The sequence below is a fragment of the Marmota monax genome, unplaced genomic scaffold, assembly GCF_021218885.2.
Source record: "Marmota monax isolate L192 unplaced genomic scaffold, Marmota_monax_Labrador192_F-V1.1 WCK01_AAM20220418_F8-fsc00008, whole genome shotgun sequence".
NCBI classification, from domain to species: Eukaryota; Metazoa; Chordata; class Mammalia; order Rodentia; family Sciuridae; genus Marmota; species Marmota monax.
This window is the reverse complement of record NW_026694432.1, coordinates 28,933,951-28,952,911: the sequence shown is the minus strand read 5'-3', so window position 1 is coordinate 28,952,911 and position 18,961 is coordinate 28,933,951. Positions and strand designations below refer to the sequence as shown.

General features: G+C 50.2%; 1 protein-coding gene and 1 long non-coding RNA gene across 10 annotated transcripts in view; one reads left to right on the top strand and one right to left on the bottom strand.

Annotated features, from left to right (window-relative positions):
• The window catches only part of Fhad1 (forkhead associated phosphopeptide binding domain 1), a 117,742-nt gene that overhangs the window by 10,569 nt on the left and 88,212 nt on the right, over nucleotides 1-18,961 (top strand). For all 9 annotated transcript variants that reach the window (XM_046469263.2, XM_046469261.2, XM_046469262.2 and 6 more), the window contains one exon: nucleotides 10,178-10,384. In XM_046469263.2, coding sequence (XP_046325219.1) covers nucleotides 10,178-10,384 — 207 coding nt within the window. The remainder of the gene's footprint in view (nucleotides 1-10,177; nucleotides 10,385-18,961) is intronic.
• On the bottom strand, nucleotides 14,467-16,177 carry LOC124110141 (uncharacterized). Its single transcript, XR_006857184.1, has 2 exons — nucleotides 16,054-16,177; nucleotides 14,467-15,735 (listed from the first exon to the last, which is right to left on the bottom strand). It is a non-coding gene; the product is annotated as an uncharacterized LOC124110141 (long non-coding RNA).

The window sequence follows — 18,961 nt, the reverse complement described above, 5'->3', positions numbered from 1 at the left end:
CCCTCAGGCTGCTGGCAGAATCGGGTTCTGTGCTGTGACTGCGCTGGGCCCCCTTCCCTTGCTGGCTGCTGCTCGGAGGTCATCTGGGGCTCCCAGAAGCTGCCCACCTCTGTGGCTTGTGGCCCCCTTGTCTTCAAAGCCAGCAGCCGTGGCTCCTTCTGGCCTCAGCCGCTCTGGCCTCCCTCGCTCTGACTCACCTCAGCTCCAGCCAGAGTTCCTTGTTTCTAAAGGCGCATGTGATCAGATTAGCTCCACTCGGCTAATCTGGGATGATCTCCCTGTTCTGAGACCTCTGATTAGTAATCTTTCCTGGTCCTGCACAATCCTGCCTGTGGAATGCGGTGTATTCATGGGTCCTGGGACTGGGACCTGGGTGTCTTCGAAGGGCCACATGCCTGCTGCAGTGACTGCAGTCTCTTGGCTGGACACTGACCTGGGGTGGGCGTCATGTTTAGAGGAATCAGTAGGGTCCGTGCCAGGGGCAGGGGAGAGATGCTGCTGAGCTGGCGGGGCCATGGTAGCCCTGGGGCTCCCCGAGGGCCTGCCCTGTGGCGCTGGGTTTGTACTTTTGTGGGTCATTAACTCCTCGAATCCTTGCAACAGCCCTAGGAGTAGGGGCTGTTATTTCATATTTTTCCGATGGGGAAGTAAAGGCAGAAGCAGACTAAGAAGCCTACTCAAGGTCACCCCACGCTCACGCAGGAAGGAGGTGGAGGACTGGGATCCTCACCAGGGGCCTGGGACCCCGCAGGCACACGGAGCTTCAGGAAAGAGGACTTGCAGTGAGTCCCACAGAACTGCCATCTCTGGGGACTCCTGGCCCCAGGGTGGCACTGAGTCCAGGGAGCTCAGAGGCCCCCAGAGCCCGCTCTCTCCAGCCCTCACCCCAGCCTGCCCAGGAGGCCAGCCTCCTCTGCCCCGAGCTGCTGGGCCTGGCCTGGGTCTGGGCGCCCCTCACATCCTGTTTCTTCTGAAGGCCCCGTGTCCACTGTCGCTGCCTTACGTCTTTTCCTGAGGCGGTGACAGAAGTGGGGTGGGGGATGGGATGGCCGAGGACCAAAAGGCAAAAAGAAAGAAAGCGGAACCCAACAGCTGGCTTCAGAAACGCTGGTCATGGCCGGGCAGCGTCCTGTCGGCCTGGTGAGGGACGCTGGTCCAGCTCCAGGGACACAAGACAGAGCAGGTGGCACTTGACCTACGCTGCCAGCAGTGGCCTCTCCAACACCGCCGGCCCCTTGACCTCCACCTCCAGGGCTGCTCTGCACTGTGCCCTCCACAGACAGGAAGCGGAGGCACCCAGAGCCTGGGCCACTTGCCCAGGTTGCCCCGCGGGGAAGCCGGCGAGCGGTGCCTTGAGCCAGGTGCCCACCTGGAAGCAGCCTGAGGGCCCCAGACCACCCGTTGCCGCCTTCCCGACACCCTAGCCACGGGCCACATGCCCCCAGACATTCCAGATGCCACTGAGGGGCCGGGAGACCCACGGAGTCCACAAGGATTTGGCACTGGGGGTGGGGGACCCAGGCAGTGGTTGGGGAACCAGAGGAGAAAGGAATGTTCCTGAAGCACCTAGTGACACAGGAACGGCCTGGACAGGAGGCAGCTTTAGGAGGGCGGCCAGAGCAGGCTGCGGGCTGGAGGAGGCTTCCAACAGGCGAGGCCACAATGAAGGCACAAGAGGTGGCTGAGGAGCTAAAGCCAGGCCTGGGCAGGGGAGAGGAAGCAGGACAGGCTGGCCCTAGTGGTGGCGGGAGGGGACTTGCTGTGTGGGAGGTCCAGGTCTTGGCAGGGAACAGAAGACACACTGGGTTGGGGGAGGGGGATGGGCTGAGGTGAGTTTAGTGAAGTGGCCCTTGCAGAGGCCACAGCGTGCAGAGACCCCCCAAGGAGCGATCCTGCAGCTCCCAGAGCCATGGGGGGTCGGGAGCTCCAGACCTGAGCAGGGCGGGGAGGGGAGGGGGATGGGGCAGTACCAGCTGGGAGCTGTGCCCCTGGGGGAGGGCTGCCCCCAGTCCCTGGCGGTACCACTGTGGGTGAGGGCCTAAACACCCCAGCCTCTCTCCCCAGCCTGCTCCAGTCTGGTCTCCATGGGCCAAACCCACGGGAAGAGGGTGAGGACCCAGGAATGCTCCACGCGGGGCGACTGCCAGGCAGAGGGCACAGGAGGAGGGGCCAGCGCAGGGTGCAGGGAGACTCCAGGAGGCTGTTCATGAAGTGGGACGAGGGGCCCAAGCCCAGGGACCTGGCAGTGGGGAGGTCAAGGTCTGAGGGTGGACTTCCCGGTCCCAGTGAGGCGAGGCTGAAAACTGGCCTCGGAGGAAGGTTCCAGATCCGTTTCGAGCCTTGGCAGCTGGTCGTAGGTAGCAGGGCCTCTCTGCGGGTTCCTCCAGCCAGGCCGTCCTCCAAGGACGTCTCCATCTTAGCCGTTTTAAGGCCACAGTCAGGAACGTTAACTACCTGCCATCGTTGTGTGCAACCAGCTTCTGGCAGAAGTGAAACCCGGGCCCCTGCCCCAGCCCTGGCGGGCCCCAAGCTCCCTTCCCTCTGTGAGTTGGACTCCTCTGGTGCCTCCTAGAAGTGGCATCACCATCTCTTGTGACCTTACTTCATTTAGTACAATGTCTGCAAGGCTCAGCATGTCCCAGCAAGAGTTGGGAATTCCCTCCTTGTTAAAACGGAGGAATATTCTGCTGTGCGCACACCACATTTTCTTCATCCACTCACCCATCCATGGGTTAGGTCGGTCCCTGGCTGTGTGAACAGTGCTGCTACGAACACCGGTGGACAATATCTCCTCCAGATCCTGCTTTTAAGTCTTTTGAATATATACCCAGAAGTGGAATTGGGGGAAATTCTGAGGACCCAGCTCTTGCTTTCTACGGAAGCTGCACCACCTTCCATGTCCACCATCAGGACACAGGGCTCCTTCTCTGCGTCCTTGTCAACACTTGTTTGTTTTTTTAAACAGTAGCGATGGTAATTGGGGTGAGGTGGTCTTGATCTCATTGTGGTTTTGATTTGCATTTCTCATATATGCAAAGGCTCATTTCTGGGCTTTGTATTTGATTCCACTGGTTATCTTCAGGGGTAAATGCAGGGCCCTGCTACTTTGATTGTTGTAGTCTTTTGTTAACTTTTGACACCAGGAAATCTGAGACCTCCAACTTTGTTCTTTTCCAAGATTGTTTTGGCTCTCCAGGATTCCTTGAGATGTCATATGCATTTGAGGATGGAGTTTTCTATTTCTGAAAAAAAAAATGCCATTGGTATTTTGATAGGGGCTGCATTAAATCTAAAGATTGCGTTGGGTAGTGTTGCATCTTAATGGTGTTAAGGCTTCAAATCCATGAACATGTTTTCCCATTTATTTGGGTGGGTTTTTTAATTTCAGCAACATTTTATAGTTTTCAATATGCAACTCTTTTGCCTGTCTGGTTAAGTATATGGCAAATGTCGTATTCCTTTTGATACTATTAAAAATGGAATTATTTTCTTTTTTTGGATTATTTATTACTGCATATAACACTGATTTTTGGGGTGTTGATTTTGAATCCTGAAGGTTTGATGAATTTATTTATTAGTTCTAACAGGTTGTTTTCCTTTTCTTTCCAATTTGAATATCTTACTTCTTTTTCTTGCCAAAATTGCTCTGGCTAGTACTTTTTAAAAAAAAATAACTTTATTTTATTTATTTATTTTTATGTGGTGCTGAGGATCGAACCCAGGGCCTTGGATGTGTGAGGCAAGCGCTCTACCACTGAGCACCCCAGCCCCCTGGCTAGTACTTCTATGTTGAATGGAAGTGGCTGGAGTGGGCATCTTTGTCTTATTCCTGATCTTGGAAAGAAAGCTTTGAATATTTCAACATTATGAACATTAGCCTAGCATGTATGAGTCACTGGGTTCAATTCTCAGCACTGCATATAAAGAATGAATAAAATAAAGGTCCATCAACATGGAATTTTTTTTTTTTTTAAAAAGAACATTAACTTGACTTTTCTTTTCTGGTACTAGGGATTGAACCTGGGGTGCTAACCACTGAGCCACATTCCCAGCCCCTTTTATTTTTTATTTTGAGACAGGGTCTTGCTGAGTTGCTGGCCTTGCTAAATTGCTGAGGCTGGCTTTGAACTTGGTGATCCTTCTGCCTCAGCCTCCTGACCACTGTGATTACAAGTGTGCACCATGCCCAGCTTAGCTTGACTTTTCATATATCCCCTTTATTATGTTGAAAGTTTCCTTCTATTCTTGATTTACTGAGTGTACTTTTTATCATAAAAGAGTATTGAACTTTGTCAAATGCTTCTTCTGCGTCAATTGAAGTGATTATGACATTTTACTCCTTCCTTCTGTTGATGTGGCAGGATACATTGATTGATGTTCAGGTATTGAACCATCCTTGCATTCCGGGAATATACCTCTCTTGGTTGTTCTATATAATCTTTTAATGAGCTATCGAATTCCATTTGCTAACATTTTGTTAAACATTATTGCATTGATAACCAAGCACAGTGGCATGAGCCTGTAGCCCCAGCTATGTGGGAGACTGAGACAGGAAGATCATTTGAGCCCAAGAGTTCAAGACCAAAGTGCACAACATAATGAAACCCCATAAAAAAGAGTTTTGGATCAATATTCATGAGGGATATGTGTTTATAGTTTTCTTATAACTCCTTTTGTTCTGGGTTGTGTCAGGGTAATGCTGGTCCCTCACTTCACCTTTGGGGTCTCAGGTTCTTCATCTGTGACATGGGGATATTAACAATCTGATATAAAAAGGTCTGTGGTGCAGGTTAAGTAAGGGAATGAACACAGAGTGCTCTGGCAAGGCCCGTCCACGGGGAGCTCTCAGAGTATGTTAGGGGCTAACGATATTAAATCAGTTGGTCCTTAGTGGCCGCCCGACAGTGCGGGGCTTGTGCAGCCAGTCTCTATCAGCAGCCAGGCTTTTGCCCAACGTTAGTTTTGTGCACTTGTCCAAATACAGGAGGAGTGTGTTATCAGGGGGTTCCTGGCCCCGCCTGTGGCAAAGCCTGGTCCGTGCGCTGGATTTGTCCACACCTTCCTGCTCACTTCCACGACTTAATCATGGCCTGGAAGCTTCTGAGGAACTGAAAGTAATGGGGCCTAGAGAAGGAGGAACCAAAGTCACCCACAGAATTCGCCTCCTTGTTGTAGGCCATCAAGGTTCCAAGGGCACCAATGTGGTTAGCAGGGACGAGGAGAGGGTGGCACTCCTTAATAGGACAGAGTTCCCATCTCTCTGGCCCCCCGAATACTCACACACACACACACATATACACACATACACTTACACACACATATACACACATACACTCACACACACATATACACACATACACTTACACACACATACACACACACACATATACACACATACACTTACACACACATACACTTACACACACATATACACACATACACTTACACACACATACACTTACACACATATACACACATACACTTACACACACACTTACACACACACACTTACACACACTTACACACACATACACTTACACACACACATACACTCACACACATACACACATACACTTACACACACATATACACACATACACTCACACACACACACACATACACTTACACACACATACACTTACACACACATACACACATACACTTACACACATACACTTACACACACATACACTTACACACACACATACACACACATACACACATACACACACATACACTTACACACATACACACATGCACTTACACACACATACACTTACACACACACACATACACACACATACACTTATACACACACATACACACACATACACTTATACACATACACACACATACACTTACACACACATACACTTACACACACATACACTTACACACACATACACACACACTTACACACACATATACTTACACACATATACACACATACACTTACACACACATACACTTACACACATACACACATACACTTACACACATACACTTACACACACACATACACTTACACACACATACACACACACTTACACACAATACACTTATACACATACACACACATATACACACATACACTTACACACACATACACTTACACACACACACATACACTTACACACACATATACACACATACACTTACACACACACACACACTTTGCCAATGCACATTTTTATAGTTGGTGAGTATATTTTTACTAACTGAAGTCTCTGGCTCACATCGTTCACTCTGTATGGACAGCCCCCAAGTTGTGATGGTTTGTGATTCTTCTCACTTTCCAGTGGTGCAAACGCAGCACACCTTCAGTAGCAACCACATTTAGAGTTTTGAATTTTGGTTTTTTCCTGGGCTAAGGTCCTGCGACACAATACCCTCACCAGTGCCCCACTGCAGGCAAGTGAGGCTTCAGAGCACCTCTTAGGTAGGCTACGTGGAGTTGTGGTGCTCGGCAGGTTGGGAGTATTCAATACATTCTTTTTGTACATTGAGGATTCGTTTGCTAACATTTTGTTGAAGATTTTGCATCTATGTTCATACGAGATGTTGGTTTTTTGTTTTCCTTTCTTGTAATGTTTGTATCTGGTTTTGGAATTGGGATGATATTGGCCTCATTGAATGAGTTGGGAGTGTTCTGGAAGAAATCGTGGGGAACTGGTATCACTTCTTCCTCAAATGTTTGATATAATTCATCCATGAACTTATTTGGGCCTGGTGATTTCTTCTTTGGAAGATTATTAATTATTGATTCAAGTTCTTTTATGAAGAATGTATGGTCCCACTCGGATCATCTGATTCTTCTTGTATGAATTTGGTAGATTGGTCTTTCAAGGAGTAGGACCATTTCATCCAATTTATCCAACTTGTGGACAGAGAGTTGTTCATAATATTCCTTTGTTGTCCTTTCCATGTCCCTGGGCTCAGTGGCAATGGCCTCTCTCTCCTGTCTGCCTGCAATCCTTTGTGTCTTCTCTTTTTTTCCTGGTTGGCTTACTAGAGGTTTGTTGATTTTATTGATCCTTCTAAAGAGTCACCTTTTGAAGTCTGTGTTGGTCAGCTTTCCATTACTGTAACAAAATACCTGAGATAATCGCCTTACAGAAGAAAGGTATATTTGGGCACATGTTTTCAGAGATTTCAGTCCATGCTGCTTGGCCTGCTGCTCTGGGTCTGGGGCAGCAAGGTACATCATGTCAGAGGAGGCCTGTTCACCCCATGATAGCCAGGAAGCAAAAGGAGAGGAAGAAGCTAGGGTCCGCAGATTCCCTCCAAAGGCATGTCCCCAATCACCTAACTTCCTCCCACTAAGCCCCACCTCTTAAAGGCTCCACCATCTCACAGTAGGAGCACAGGCTGAGACCAAGCCTTCCACATGTGTGCATTTCAGAGACATTCAAATCCAAACTATACAAGTCTCTTTTATTGTTATCTATATTTTTTTCCTTTTTCAATTTCTTTCATTTTTACTCTAATTTTTATTTATGTTCTGTTTGTATTAGGCTTGTTGTCTTTCTATCTCTGGTTTCCCATGGTGGAAGCCTTGATTGTTTATTTGAGGTCTTTCTTCTTGGTTATGTATGCATTCAACACCACCCATGCCCGGCTCTCCCTGCAGCCACAAATGTTGGTTTTCATTTTCATTTAGTTAAGATCATTTTTCACTGGTCTTGGGACTTCTTTTATGACTCATGTGGTATTTAGCTATTTAGAAATAAATTGTTTAATCTTCAGATATTTGGGGATTTTCCAGCAATCTTTTTCTTCCTGATTTCTAGTTTAATTTCACTGTGGTCTGAGAGCAGAGTCAGCATACTTTCTATTCTTTTAAATATGTTGAGATGTGTTTTATGGCCCAGAACGTGGTGTATCTTGGTGAATGATTATCCTACATGAACTTGAAAAGAATGTGTGTTTTGTTGTTGTTGGCTTACATAGTCTATAAACACCAATTAGATCTGGTTGATTGCTGGTGCCATCAGTTCATCTTGTGGCCTTACTAATTTTCTGTCTGCTGGGTCCATCTACTATTGGCAGAGAAGGAATGGCATCTCAACTACCACAAGGGATGTTCTGTCTCTACTTGCAGTTTATTTGGTTTTGCCTCTTGTATTTTTTAACTCTCTTATTAGGTGCATACATGTTTAGGGTTGTTACGTCTTCTCAGAGAATGGACCCTTTTATCATTTTTTAATGCCTCTCTACATCCAATAGCTCTTCTTCTTCTGAAGTCAGATGTGTCTGCAATGAATTTAGCTACTCCAGCTTTCTTTGGTGTCTTTGTATTTGGAGTGTTAAAGTATTTGATGGAAACTTGTCAATAGACCTCAATTTAAGAAAACTGGGCACAAACCAATCTTGTCAAGTTGGTGGCCCCACATAAATCCATCATTCTATGACTCAGTTTCCTCCTCCACAAAATGGGGACTGTCTGGATTGTGAGGATGAAATGGGACACCGTGGTAAGAAAGCTGGCCAGTTTCCTGGCATGTAAAGTTTAATATGTTAGAATGCTCCTCTGTCACATGCATCAATATGTTTTATTAGTAAAATAAACTGTTGGTACTTATGATGGCATTTTAGATTTCTGAGTGCCTGTACTTTTTAATGAAACCTGATGGGGATATCCTGAAAAGATGAAGAAGGTGAACTTAGAAAACGATTGCAAAGTCTCAGGCTGGAGTGGATGTCCTGTAGACTGTGTCCTTAAAAGACAAAGACATTCAGGCATGTGGTACGTGGATGGGGTCCCAGCTACCCAGAGACTGAGATGGAAGGATCACCTGAGCTTAGGGTCCATCTGGGCAACATAGTGAGGCCCCATCATAAAAACAAAACAAAAATAAATAAATAAATAAATAAATAAGGAGGAGGAAGGAAGAAAGGAAATAAATAGAATCGAAAAGAAAAGAAATGTGTTTCCTTACCTCCCTGCAGGGCCCGAGGCCAGGGGAAGGTGCTATTGCCCTGGATGCTGAGCTCGGCTCACTCTTCTTATTAAAACAGAATGAAGTTAGGCAGAGTGGTGCACACCTGTCATCCCAGCAACTCAGGAGGCCAAGGCAGGAGGATTGCAAGTTCAAAGCCAACCTCAGCAACTTAGCCAGGCCCTAAGAGACCTAGCAAGACCCTATCTCAAAATAAAAAATAAAAAGGGCTGGGGATATGGCTCAGTGGTTAAGCATCCTTGAGTTCAATCAGATTTTTTAAAAAATGAAATTGAGAGGTGCTTCTGTCCCCCACCACCAGCTCATAGATGCACTGGCCGGGAGCCCTTTCCTTTGGGGACCATAGTCACACCTGGCCCCCTGTTGAAAAGTAGATCATCTTTGGTTAGATAAACTCTGAGTAGCTTCTAAGATGCAATGGGAAAAACTAATCACATGGGAAAATGCTTCATTGCATGTCGAGTTTTAAAAGGCAGTTGTATGTGTTAAGTGATTGATTTTGTTTTAATTTTAAAAGAATGTCAACATAGAAAAAAACCCAGAAGGATGTGAGCCACAGTATTAACAGCGGCTGCCTCTGGGGGATGGGATTACAAGAGATTTTAATATCCTTTTACTGCTTTTCTCTATTTCTCATTTTCTGCAATAAGAAATGTTATTTTTTGAATGAACAAAATAATGAACAGCAATACCCCCTCAGCTACGTGTACCCTCTCCATGGACCTGGCTGGACAGCTCTCACTCGCCACTGGCCTTTGTGGTTTGTGTCCAGGCGGTTTCTGTCTCCTGCCCAGCCTTTCCCTCCCACCCTACACCGGCCGCTGCAGAGTCAAGGGAACAGGAACAGGAATGGCCACCTCCCTGGCCAAACATTTTTCTGACTCTCCACCCAACAACTTGGTGCCTGTCCCCAGGTCTGCAGTCAGAGAGCACATCCCAGCTCCAACACACTCTAGCTATGTGGCCTTAGGAAAATCACTTACCCTCTCTGATCCTCAGCATCCTTTAACAATGAGGATTGTGAGCGGAGGGTGTAGCTCCATGTAGAGTACTTGCTTAGCATGTGCCAGGCCCAGGATTCAGTGCCCAGTACCAAAAAAATAAATAAAACAATGTGGTGACAATCCACAGTGACTTGGGTGACACATTTTGGCCTACAGTGCGCACCAGGGCCATGCATTTTTGTTCCTACGACCACTGTCCGTCTCTGCTTTCAGTGGGCAGACATCGACAACCACCACGCGCTCATTGAGTTCAACGAGGAAGAGGGCAGTTTCGTTCTTCAGGACTTCAATTCCCGCAACGGCACGTTCGTCAACGAGTGTCACATCCAGAACGTGGCTGTGAAGCTCATCCCCGGGGACATCCTGAGATTTGGGTCCGCGGGACTGACCTACGAGCTGGTCATTGAGAATCCACCCCAGGTGAGCCCAGGCCGCTGCAGGCGGGATGCCGAGCCACGTCGGGGCAGGGGGTCAGGGTGCCCAGCTGTGCCAGGGGGACAGGGTGCCCGGGAGGACATGCCGAGCCATGACGGGGCAGGGTCAGCACGAGGTGCCCAGCAGTGCGCTGCAGGGGACGATGTGCCGAGCTCGCCGCGTCCTGCCGTGTCGCCTGCCGTTGGGACAGCCCAGGGTGCAGCTCTGCGGAGGGCGCCCCTCTTTGCAGGCTGCGCACCGCCGGCTGCAAAAGCCCCGGCCGCGGGTCTGGGGGAGCAGCGCCCCCATATGGTGGGGTGTGGCCTTCGTGAAACTCCGCGTCCCAGCTGGGAACACGACAGCCACTGTCGGGCCCGGCAGAAACGCGCCCGGGCTCAGGGACCAGATCTGGGTCTCAAGTGAAATCAACCCATAAAATCTGGTCACCAGGAGCCCGGGGCTCACCAGGGAGGCGCGCAGGGGCCGGCGAGGTCACGGCCTTGGCCGCGGATCCCCGCCCTGCCACCCCGCTCCCTGCGGGCTCCTGAGCAGCCCGGGACCCTGGACGGCCGTCTTGGCATCCACAGGGTGGGGCCGTGACCGCCCTGGGCTCACCTGAAGGTCCAATGAACCCCCGTTACGATTGTGAAACTCACAGCCTGCGGCGCCTCGGTGGCACCCGTCGTCTGGTCCCGGGAGGTGGGTGTTGGCCTCACTCCCACCCCAACTCCGCTGCAGGGACTGAGACCCCCAAGGCTTAGACCCTTCCTAGGACAAGACCAGCAATAATAAATGTAGAGACTCCAGCCAGCGGCCTGGGGCTGGGGTCTCCCAGAGCCCTGTGAAAGCTGGCCCCAGGGATCGCCCTCCGCGACCCGCAGGCGCCTGACCAGGACCCCACCACCGGGCTCCCCCTGGGCTTTGGAACCTGGGACAGGCCGCTCCTGCTCTCTCCTTCCCCTGGCACCAACGCTAACACGTTTGCTCAGGGAAAGCTCTGGGTCCTCTGGCAGCACTGCGAGGCCTCCCGACCCAGAGGGTGCTGTCCTGATCAGCGTTCTCAGGAGGCCACTTAGGTCCCCCATGTCAGAACCACGTGATGGCAGAGCAGCAGTGCAGATCTCTGAGCTCCCCCAGGCCCGAGGACTCATGCTTAGGGTTTGCCAGAAAAAAATGCAGGACACCTAGTTAAATCTTAGTTTATATTAAAAAAATAGTTTTAGTTATACGTATGTCCCCAATATGGCATGGGATATGCTTATGCTAAAAATGTATTCGGTTTTTACAGAGACTCAGTTTGAACTGGACACCCATATTTAATTTATTCATACCTCCTCATTTACTTATTTGTGCTCCAGCTAACAGCCCCACAGCACTCCTGGAAGCTGCATGCTCACCAGCTCCTTGGAGAGCCGCTGTGCCCCAACAGAAGGGAAGCCAATACAGAATATTTTGTATGTAGCGTTTGTGGGCTCTTTTAGGGATGAAAGAAAATGGAATTTCTGATCCAAGTCTGTGAAGTCTGAGGCAGTGTTTCCTTAATGAGTCTGATTACAAGAATTTTTCAGAAATTTCCAGTAAAATCATAGGTTCCTGGGCCCCCTCCTTAGGAAATTCTGATTTTTGTGACTTGCCAGGCAGAGAGGAGAGGACATACAATCAATATATGTGTTTTTTCTTATCTTACGAAAATATTTATTGGAATATTACTTATAGTAGCATAAAATCTGAGACCTCAGTGCCCATCAGAAGGGGCGTTGTCTGATGAACTAGGAGAAACCCATTACCGTGCGACACTGGGCTACATTTTTTTTTTTTTTTTTTGTACCAGGGATCAAATTCAGAGGCACTCGACCACTGAGCGCCATCCTCAACCCTATTTTGCGTTTTATTAAGAGACAGGGTCTCACTGAGCTGCTTAGCGCCTTGCTGTCGCAATCCTTCTGCCGCAGCCTCCTGGGCCACTGGGATTGCAGGCATGTGCCACCACCAGGCTGTGCTGCCTTTTAAAGACCCAGCTTTGCTGCGGGGTGACTGGCGTATCCAGCTGCCTGTGGGTAAAGTGCCTGACTTGGCGGGTTTTGACCCGTGGCCATCACCACACCAAACAGCAAGCCACATAGCCTCAAACAGGCCTGTGGCTCCCCGGCGGGCTCCCGTGGCTTCTCTGAAGCTCACGTGGTGTGACACACACACGTCCCCCATTTCAGATGTGCACCTTGCAAACTCTAGTGAATCGATGAGCCGGCCGCCATTGCAGGGTCTGTTTCCAGCACGATTCCATCACCCACCCCCAGAGAAACCTCCAGCACTCACCTGTGTCCGTCCGGTTCTGATCTTTTCCCTTCTGAAGCTGGGGTGGGATCCACGCAGCACGAGGTCTGCCACCTCGCCATGCTTACGTGAGGACGTTGGTGGCATGAGGTGCCCATCTCCACCGCTGCCCTGCTTCATCTTGTAGATCCCAAACTGTCCCCGTGGAAGAGTGAGGCGCCTTGGCCCTCGCCCAGCCCAGGCAGCGCGCTCTGCTTCCTGCCTCTATGAATCTCTAGGCACCGTGTGGCTGGCCTCGGGCGGGACCTGTCCCCCTGGGAGCCTCCCTAGGTTCTGGCTGAAGGGGGTCCCGTGCCGGCTGCCACCCCTGTGGATTCTGTCCCGCTGGCCTGGTGACCCTGCCTGTGGGCTGTTTATCTGTAAGTACATGTTGGAGAGTGACTCTCATCAAATATTTTGGGTCCGTTTTTCCTGAGAAATCCAGAGCCAGCTGGACGCCCGCTCACTCCTGTTCCCATCCGTCTTTTGGGCCAGGAGAGGGCGCTCTCTCCCCAGGTGGAGTTTTCCAGAACTCCTTCTCTGGAAGACAGCGGTCCTAATATCACAAGGGCAACTGTTCTTTTCCTGACAAAGCGTTCCCAGGGGAAAGGTCGCTACTCCAGGCTTGGTGCTGTGACCCAGAGAGGTGGTGACAGGCTTGTTTTTAGGGAGCAGGAGTCGGGGAGAAGTTAGGGACCTGAGTGTTTGCAACCATATAGCAGCAACAGGGCAGCTGTCCTGCAGACCAAGTCCAGCGGCCCCGTCTAGCCCCATCCCTGCTCTCAACAGCTACGGGGTCAAGGTCAAGGCAAGGTGCCTCACTCCTCAAAGCCACACTCTCCACTCTGTGCAGCTGGATCTAATAGTTGCCGCCACCCGGGTTCCTGTGGAATTCAGTGGGGCGCTGTATGCAAATTGTTCAGCCAGTGACCAAGTGACCATGCCTCCTTCTGAGACCTCCTCAGCTACCAGGTGCATTTGCAAGTGACAAACCCATGGGAGGACACACAGGATGGAGAATCAGGACGAGCTCTTGGCTGTCAAAGCACATGGGCACCAGGAAGCTCCGCGAGAATCCAAGTCCCCGCTCTCGCCACCATCGTAGTCCCTCACCACGTGGGCCTCCATGGTCTCCACTCACGCTGTGGTCTAGGCAGACAGCGCCCTGGGGTTGTGCAGGACATGGCCCGCAGGCCCCAGCCAGGCCTGGAGCAGCCACTGAGTGACAGTTTCCGCCCACAAATCAGGAGACTGAAACAAAGCCGGTCAGGGGCGGCTGCCACGGTGGTTGTTGCTGCTTCTTGTTGTTGTGTGTCTGTGTGTGTGTGTGCTTGTCTATGTGTCTGTGTTGTTTGTGTGTCTGTGTCTGTGTGTGTGTCTGTGTCTCTGTGTGTGTCTATGTGTCTGTGTGTTTATATTGTCTCTGTGTGTCTGTGGGTCTGTATTGTCTCTTGTGTCTGTCTCTGTGTGTATACGTGTGTCTGTGTGTGTCTGTGTTGTCTCTCTCTGTGTCTGTGTGTGTGTCTGTGTCTGTGTGTCTATGTGTGTGTCTGTGTGTCTGTATATGTGTGTTGTCTATGTGTGTCTGTGTCTGTGTGTCTATGTATGTGTATCTGTGCTGTGTGTGTGTGGTCTTTGTGTCTCTGTGTGTGTGTGTTGTCTGTTTGTGTGTCTCTGTGTGTCAGGGGCCCAGGAAGGGAGCTGTGAGCCAGGGCTCCCCTGTCACCAGCCATCCTGTCCTCCACAGCAGCGGGCCAAGGAAACACTCACCAGAACACAGGAATTTTGTGTTTGTTCTGAAATGTGACAAATCTAAATGGAACCACACAAGAGAGAGAGGAACCCAGGACACATAGAGCTGGCTCAGGAAGAGGCGACCTGCTTTCCTCTCCCCATGGACAGCTCCTCCAGCCTGACCCGGGAGTGGGCTCTGGGCTGACCCTGACTGAGGGGTCAGCTCCCGTGTCTGGACTTCCCCTGGCCGGCTCTGCCCTGTCCAGCCAGACTCCCTGGTGACTTCTGGAAGCGTCCTTCACTCTGGCGACCCCCGGCATCCTGCCCCCACTGGCCAGCAGTCCCTGCTGCTCTCTGCTTCTTGGGGAAGGACACGGTCAAAAGTGAGGGCTTTGATGGGCCAAGTTCACCTTCCAGTACGACCTGAGTTTCAGTTTCCGGTTTCTACACAGTTGTCAAAGGTGTCCTTTCCTCCTTCAGAATTCTTGCAGAGGCCATTGGGACCGTCCCATCCCAGGTAAGCTAAGTCCCAAAGAGGTGCCACACTTTCCCAAGGTGATGTGTCTGTCGGTGACGGCCAGAATGGAGATCAAGGGACAGATCTCACGAGTCCCAGTCTAGGAGGGTTTCCCAGGAGCGCAGAGATCCCAGGGCCGTGGGCGCTCAGGCCACAGTGCTCCCTGCAGCCCCAGGCGGCCTGCGGCTTCCCCTGCTGCTGGGGACGACTTAGTGGGTGAAAACAGGGCCACCAAGGAGGGAGGAAAAGGCAGCGTGGGCTCTGGCTTCCCCCCTCGCCCCCATTTACCAGGAATCACCCCCATTACCGCAGCCCCGCGGCAGGCCACCGCCTGTCCCTTCCTGTTTCTTCCTGGAGGACGCAGCTGCCTGGTGGCTGTGTGTCACGAGCAGTTCCTGGGCACCAGGACGCACCCTGAGCTCGCTAGGCGCCACCCCATCCGTCCTCACAAAGTAAGAAGCAGCTGCCGTTACCTTACACATGGTCAGGGTCACCCAGAGGGAATGGGCAAAGGAGGAGCTGGACCGTATCTGTAAAAGGCTCAATCCCGTCCTCTTCACCTGCGGAGGGTGAACTGACAGCCGTGGACCAAATCTAGGTCCTTAACTGTCTTCATAAAAAAGGCGTCATTGGAAAACCGCCAAGCCGTCCACTTCAGCGTGGACCAGGTTGGCTTTCCTGGTCCACCGTCAGGGCAGCCAGAGATCCGTGGTGCCCCGTGCGCAGCCACCACCTGCTGCCTCCAGGAGAATGCGACCTCCACCCGGAACACCCGCCTCCATTTATTCAGTTTCTGGAAGAAGCAAAAGAAAAAAAAAAAAAGGTGGTGGTGGGGGGGATCAGGAGGAAGAAGGAATGAAGACTGGGCCCTGTGTTTGCCAGGAGCTGGGCCCTCACAGCTAACCCAGTTAGCTAAGGAATAAGAAGAAACGGATGTGAACAATTGTTTCATCACCTCTCGAACACAGAGCTTGGAAATATGGATCCCAGTCTACACACAGGCATAGAGATGGGCTTGTACAGAGAGCAATAGAACAATGACATTGATACAGCCGAAAGATATGCCAGACATTAACAGACAACAATCACACGCGTATGTCCTAACTTTTACCTGTTTCTTAAAGTGCAAAGTTTTCTTTTAAGACTTTGGGATGTTTTCCCTGGTGTAACTTTTGAAGCGGAAAAACAGAGTTTACACTCTGCAGTCGACTGCAGCTAGAGAACTGTTTGTTTGTTCTGCTTCTCTATTTAATGTCTCACTGCCTGTCTTGTGACTGGTTCCTTGGTCTTAGATCACTTCTCTGGGCCACTGTTTTACTTTTATAAGGTTAAAGGTAAATCTGATTTAAAGGTAAATCTCAATCACAGCGTGATGGGCTTCATCTGAACATGTCAGAACCTATGTAATAGCAACTTTGATTCTGATGACATATTCAGGCTTGTGCTAAAATCACAATAATCATACTATCCAGAAAATTTCATTGTTGGCACATTTCAAAACCCTAACTCAAACTAGCCTAAGCAAAAGATACATAAACACATGAAAAGGTAGGGAGTCATAAGCGTAAGGGCTTCAGGCCTGGCTGGATTCAAATGACGATCAGATATCTGTCCCTTCCCCTCTGTTAGCTTCACAGTCTGTGGCAGACTCTCGGCTCACCTGTGGCAAGGTACACAGCAGTAGCTCCAACACAGTTCTAGAGAAAGCCAGCTTCTTCACTGATTTGGTTGAGATCAAGAACCGATCACTGACACCCAAGCGTGGCTCATGCGCCCTTCCTGGGGTGGAGGGATCCCCCACCCTCCACTGCCTACCTTCCATGTCCCCTTAGGTCCCTTCAGCTGGTAGTTACAGACAAGTCTGGCAAAGCTAAGACAGCAGGGGCTGCGGTGGGCCCCCAGGTCTCCCCCTGAGTGAGCTGGTCTGCCACTGCTCAGGGATTCTCCACTATTTATTTTATCCTGGGAACTCAAAGCCTTTTTTAAAAGTAATGTTTTTTTTTGTTGTTTGTTTGTTTGTTTGTTTGTTTGGAGGGGGGGGCAGAATTTGGATTTACAGGGAGCTGTAATGATGGCACAGGAAGTGGTGCAGACCTCCCGCAGCTTCCACGGCCACATCTTAACGTCTGTCCTGGACCACGGCATGGGTCGGTCAGTGTCCGCGCGCGCACACACACACACACATACAGCATGGGTCGGTCAGTGTCCGCACACACACACACACACATACAGCACGGGCCCGTCAGTGTCACCACACTTCAGGAGCCACGCCACCCCGGGCCCACGTTGCTCAGTCACCTCGTCCCCTGGGTCGAGTCTTCCCTTGGTTCTCCTCTCCTTGGTGGCCCTGCCTACTGGCCAGGTGACCTGAGAACATGCCCCATCTGTGTCTGTGTCTGTCTCTGCTTCACCTGGGGTCGTGGCCTTCAGAACACATGCGGCAGAGGCCAAGCGTCCTGCCAGCCCGCGATATCCAGACACCCGTCAGCACCACTTTCCCGGTGATGGTGACGCTGGGCCGGGTCACCAGGTTTCTCCGTGGTCTCTGGGTGTTGCACAGCCTCAGGGAGGGCACGAGCTCCCCTTGCTGGAGAGAGTGGTGTTGTGCTCGGCAGGTTCCACAAGGAAGCGTCTCCGCCCCGGGGATGCCTCTACCCAACCACGTTCCCACCACCGCGGTTCCTGTGCACTCATTTTATACTTCGAATCATGACCCACCACTTTGTCACTCATCTGTGGCTCAGATTGTCCCAGCCTTGGCCACCGTATGACCCTCTAACACATCGCCACCCTTTGTTCTTTCAGAGCTTGGTGTGTGCTGCTCCAGGATCTCCTGGCTGAGAAATCCGCTGAGCTCCTAATGGGTTTCTCCCTATGTGTAACCTGAAGCTCTTCTCTTGCGGCTTTTAAAATTCTCTCCCTATTCTGTAGACTAGGCGTTTTCGGGATAATGTGCCTTGGTGTGGGTCTGCTGTAATTTTGCATATTTGGTGTCCTGTAAGACTCTTGTGTTCAATTTTTAAATTCATTCTTCATGTTTGGGACATTTTCTGATATCATTTCATTGAAGAAATTGTGCATTTCTTTGGTTTGTATCTCTGTGCCTCTCTTTATCCCAATAATTCTTAATTTGGTCTTGTCATATCATCCCGTAATTCTTTGGAGGTTCTGTTCATGGTTTCTGACCATCTTCACTGTGTGGCCAACTTTGTTTTCAAGATACATATTTTGTCTCCATTGCCTGACGTTCTGTCTTCCAAGTGATCTAGTCTGTTCTTGATGCTTTCTATTGAATTTTTTATTTGGTTTATTGTTTCTTTCATTTCAAGGATTTGTTTGTTTGGGTTTTTTTCCAGCGTCTCTCTCTTTCTTGAAGTAATCCTTTGCTACCTGTATGTCCTCTCTCATCTCATTGTGGCCTGTACTTGCTCTCTCAATTCATTCTTGGCTTCGCACATCATTTTAATCATGTACCTTCTGCTCTCCTTCCCTGACATTCCAGCTCCTGTGCTGTCAGTGGATCTACTATTGTATCAGTGTGGCTTATTTCAGGCACTTTCTTCCCGTTTCTTCATGTCATCTGTGTGTCTTCCTGTCTCACAGTGTGGATTCGAGGTATTACAGTTTCTACCGTATAATCTTGTAGTGTCCCTGCAGGTCACCGATACCTTGCCTGCAGGGACCTGGAAGATGGTCTTGTAGGTCCTGGCTGTTGTCACTAGATGGAAGCCGGCTGGGAAAGCCACCCCACCCACGTGTTGGTATGGGGCCGCAGCACAGTAGCTCTCCTCCACGAGGTGAGCTGTGATCACTCTACCACGCGTGGTGGGTGGGCCTGGGGTCACTGCCCACTTTTTTTTTTTACTTTAGCATTTCCTTAATTTCTGCATCATGGTGTATTTCCCCTGCTCTCGCCCAGAATCAGCTGAAGGACATTTCCCTGACACTCTTGTCTGCCCATGGCTGGTCCAGTTGGGTCAGCGAACACCTGTAGTGTGTAGCAGGCATGGAGCTGGGTG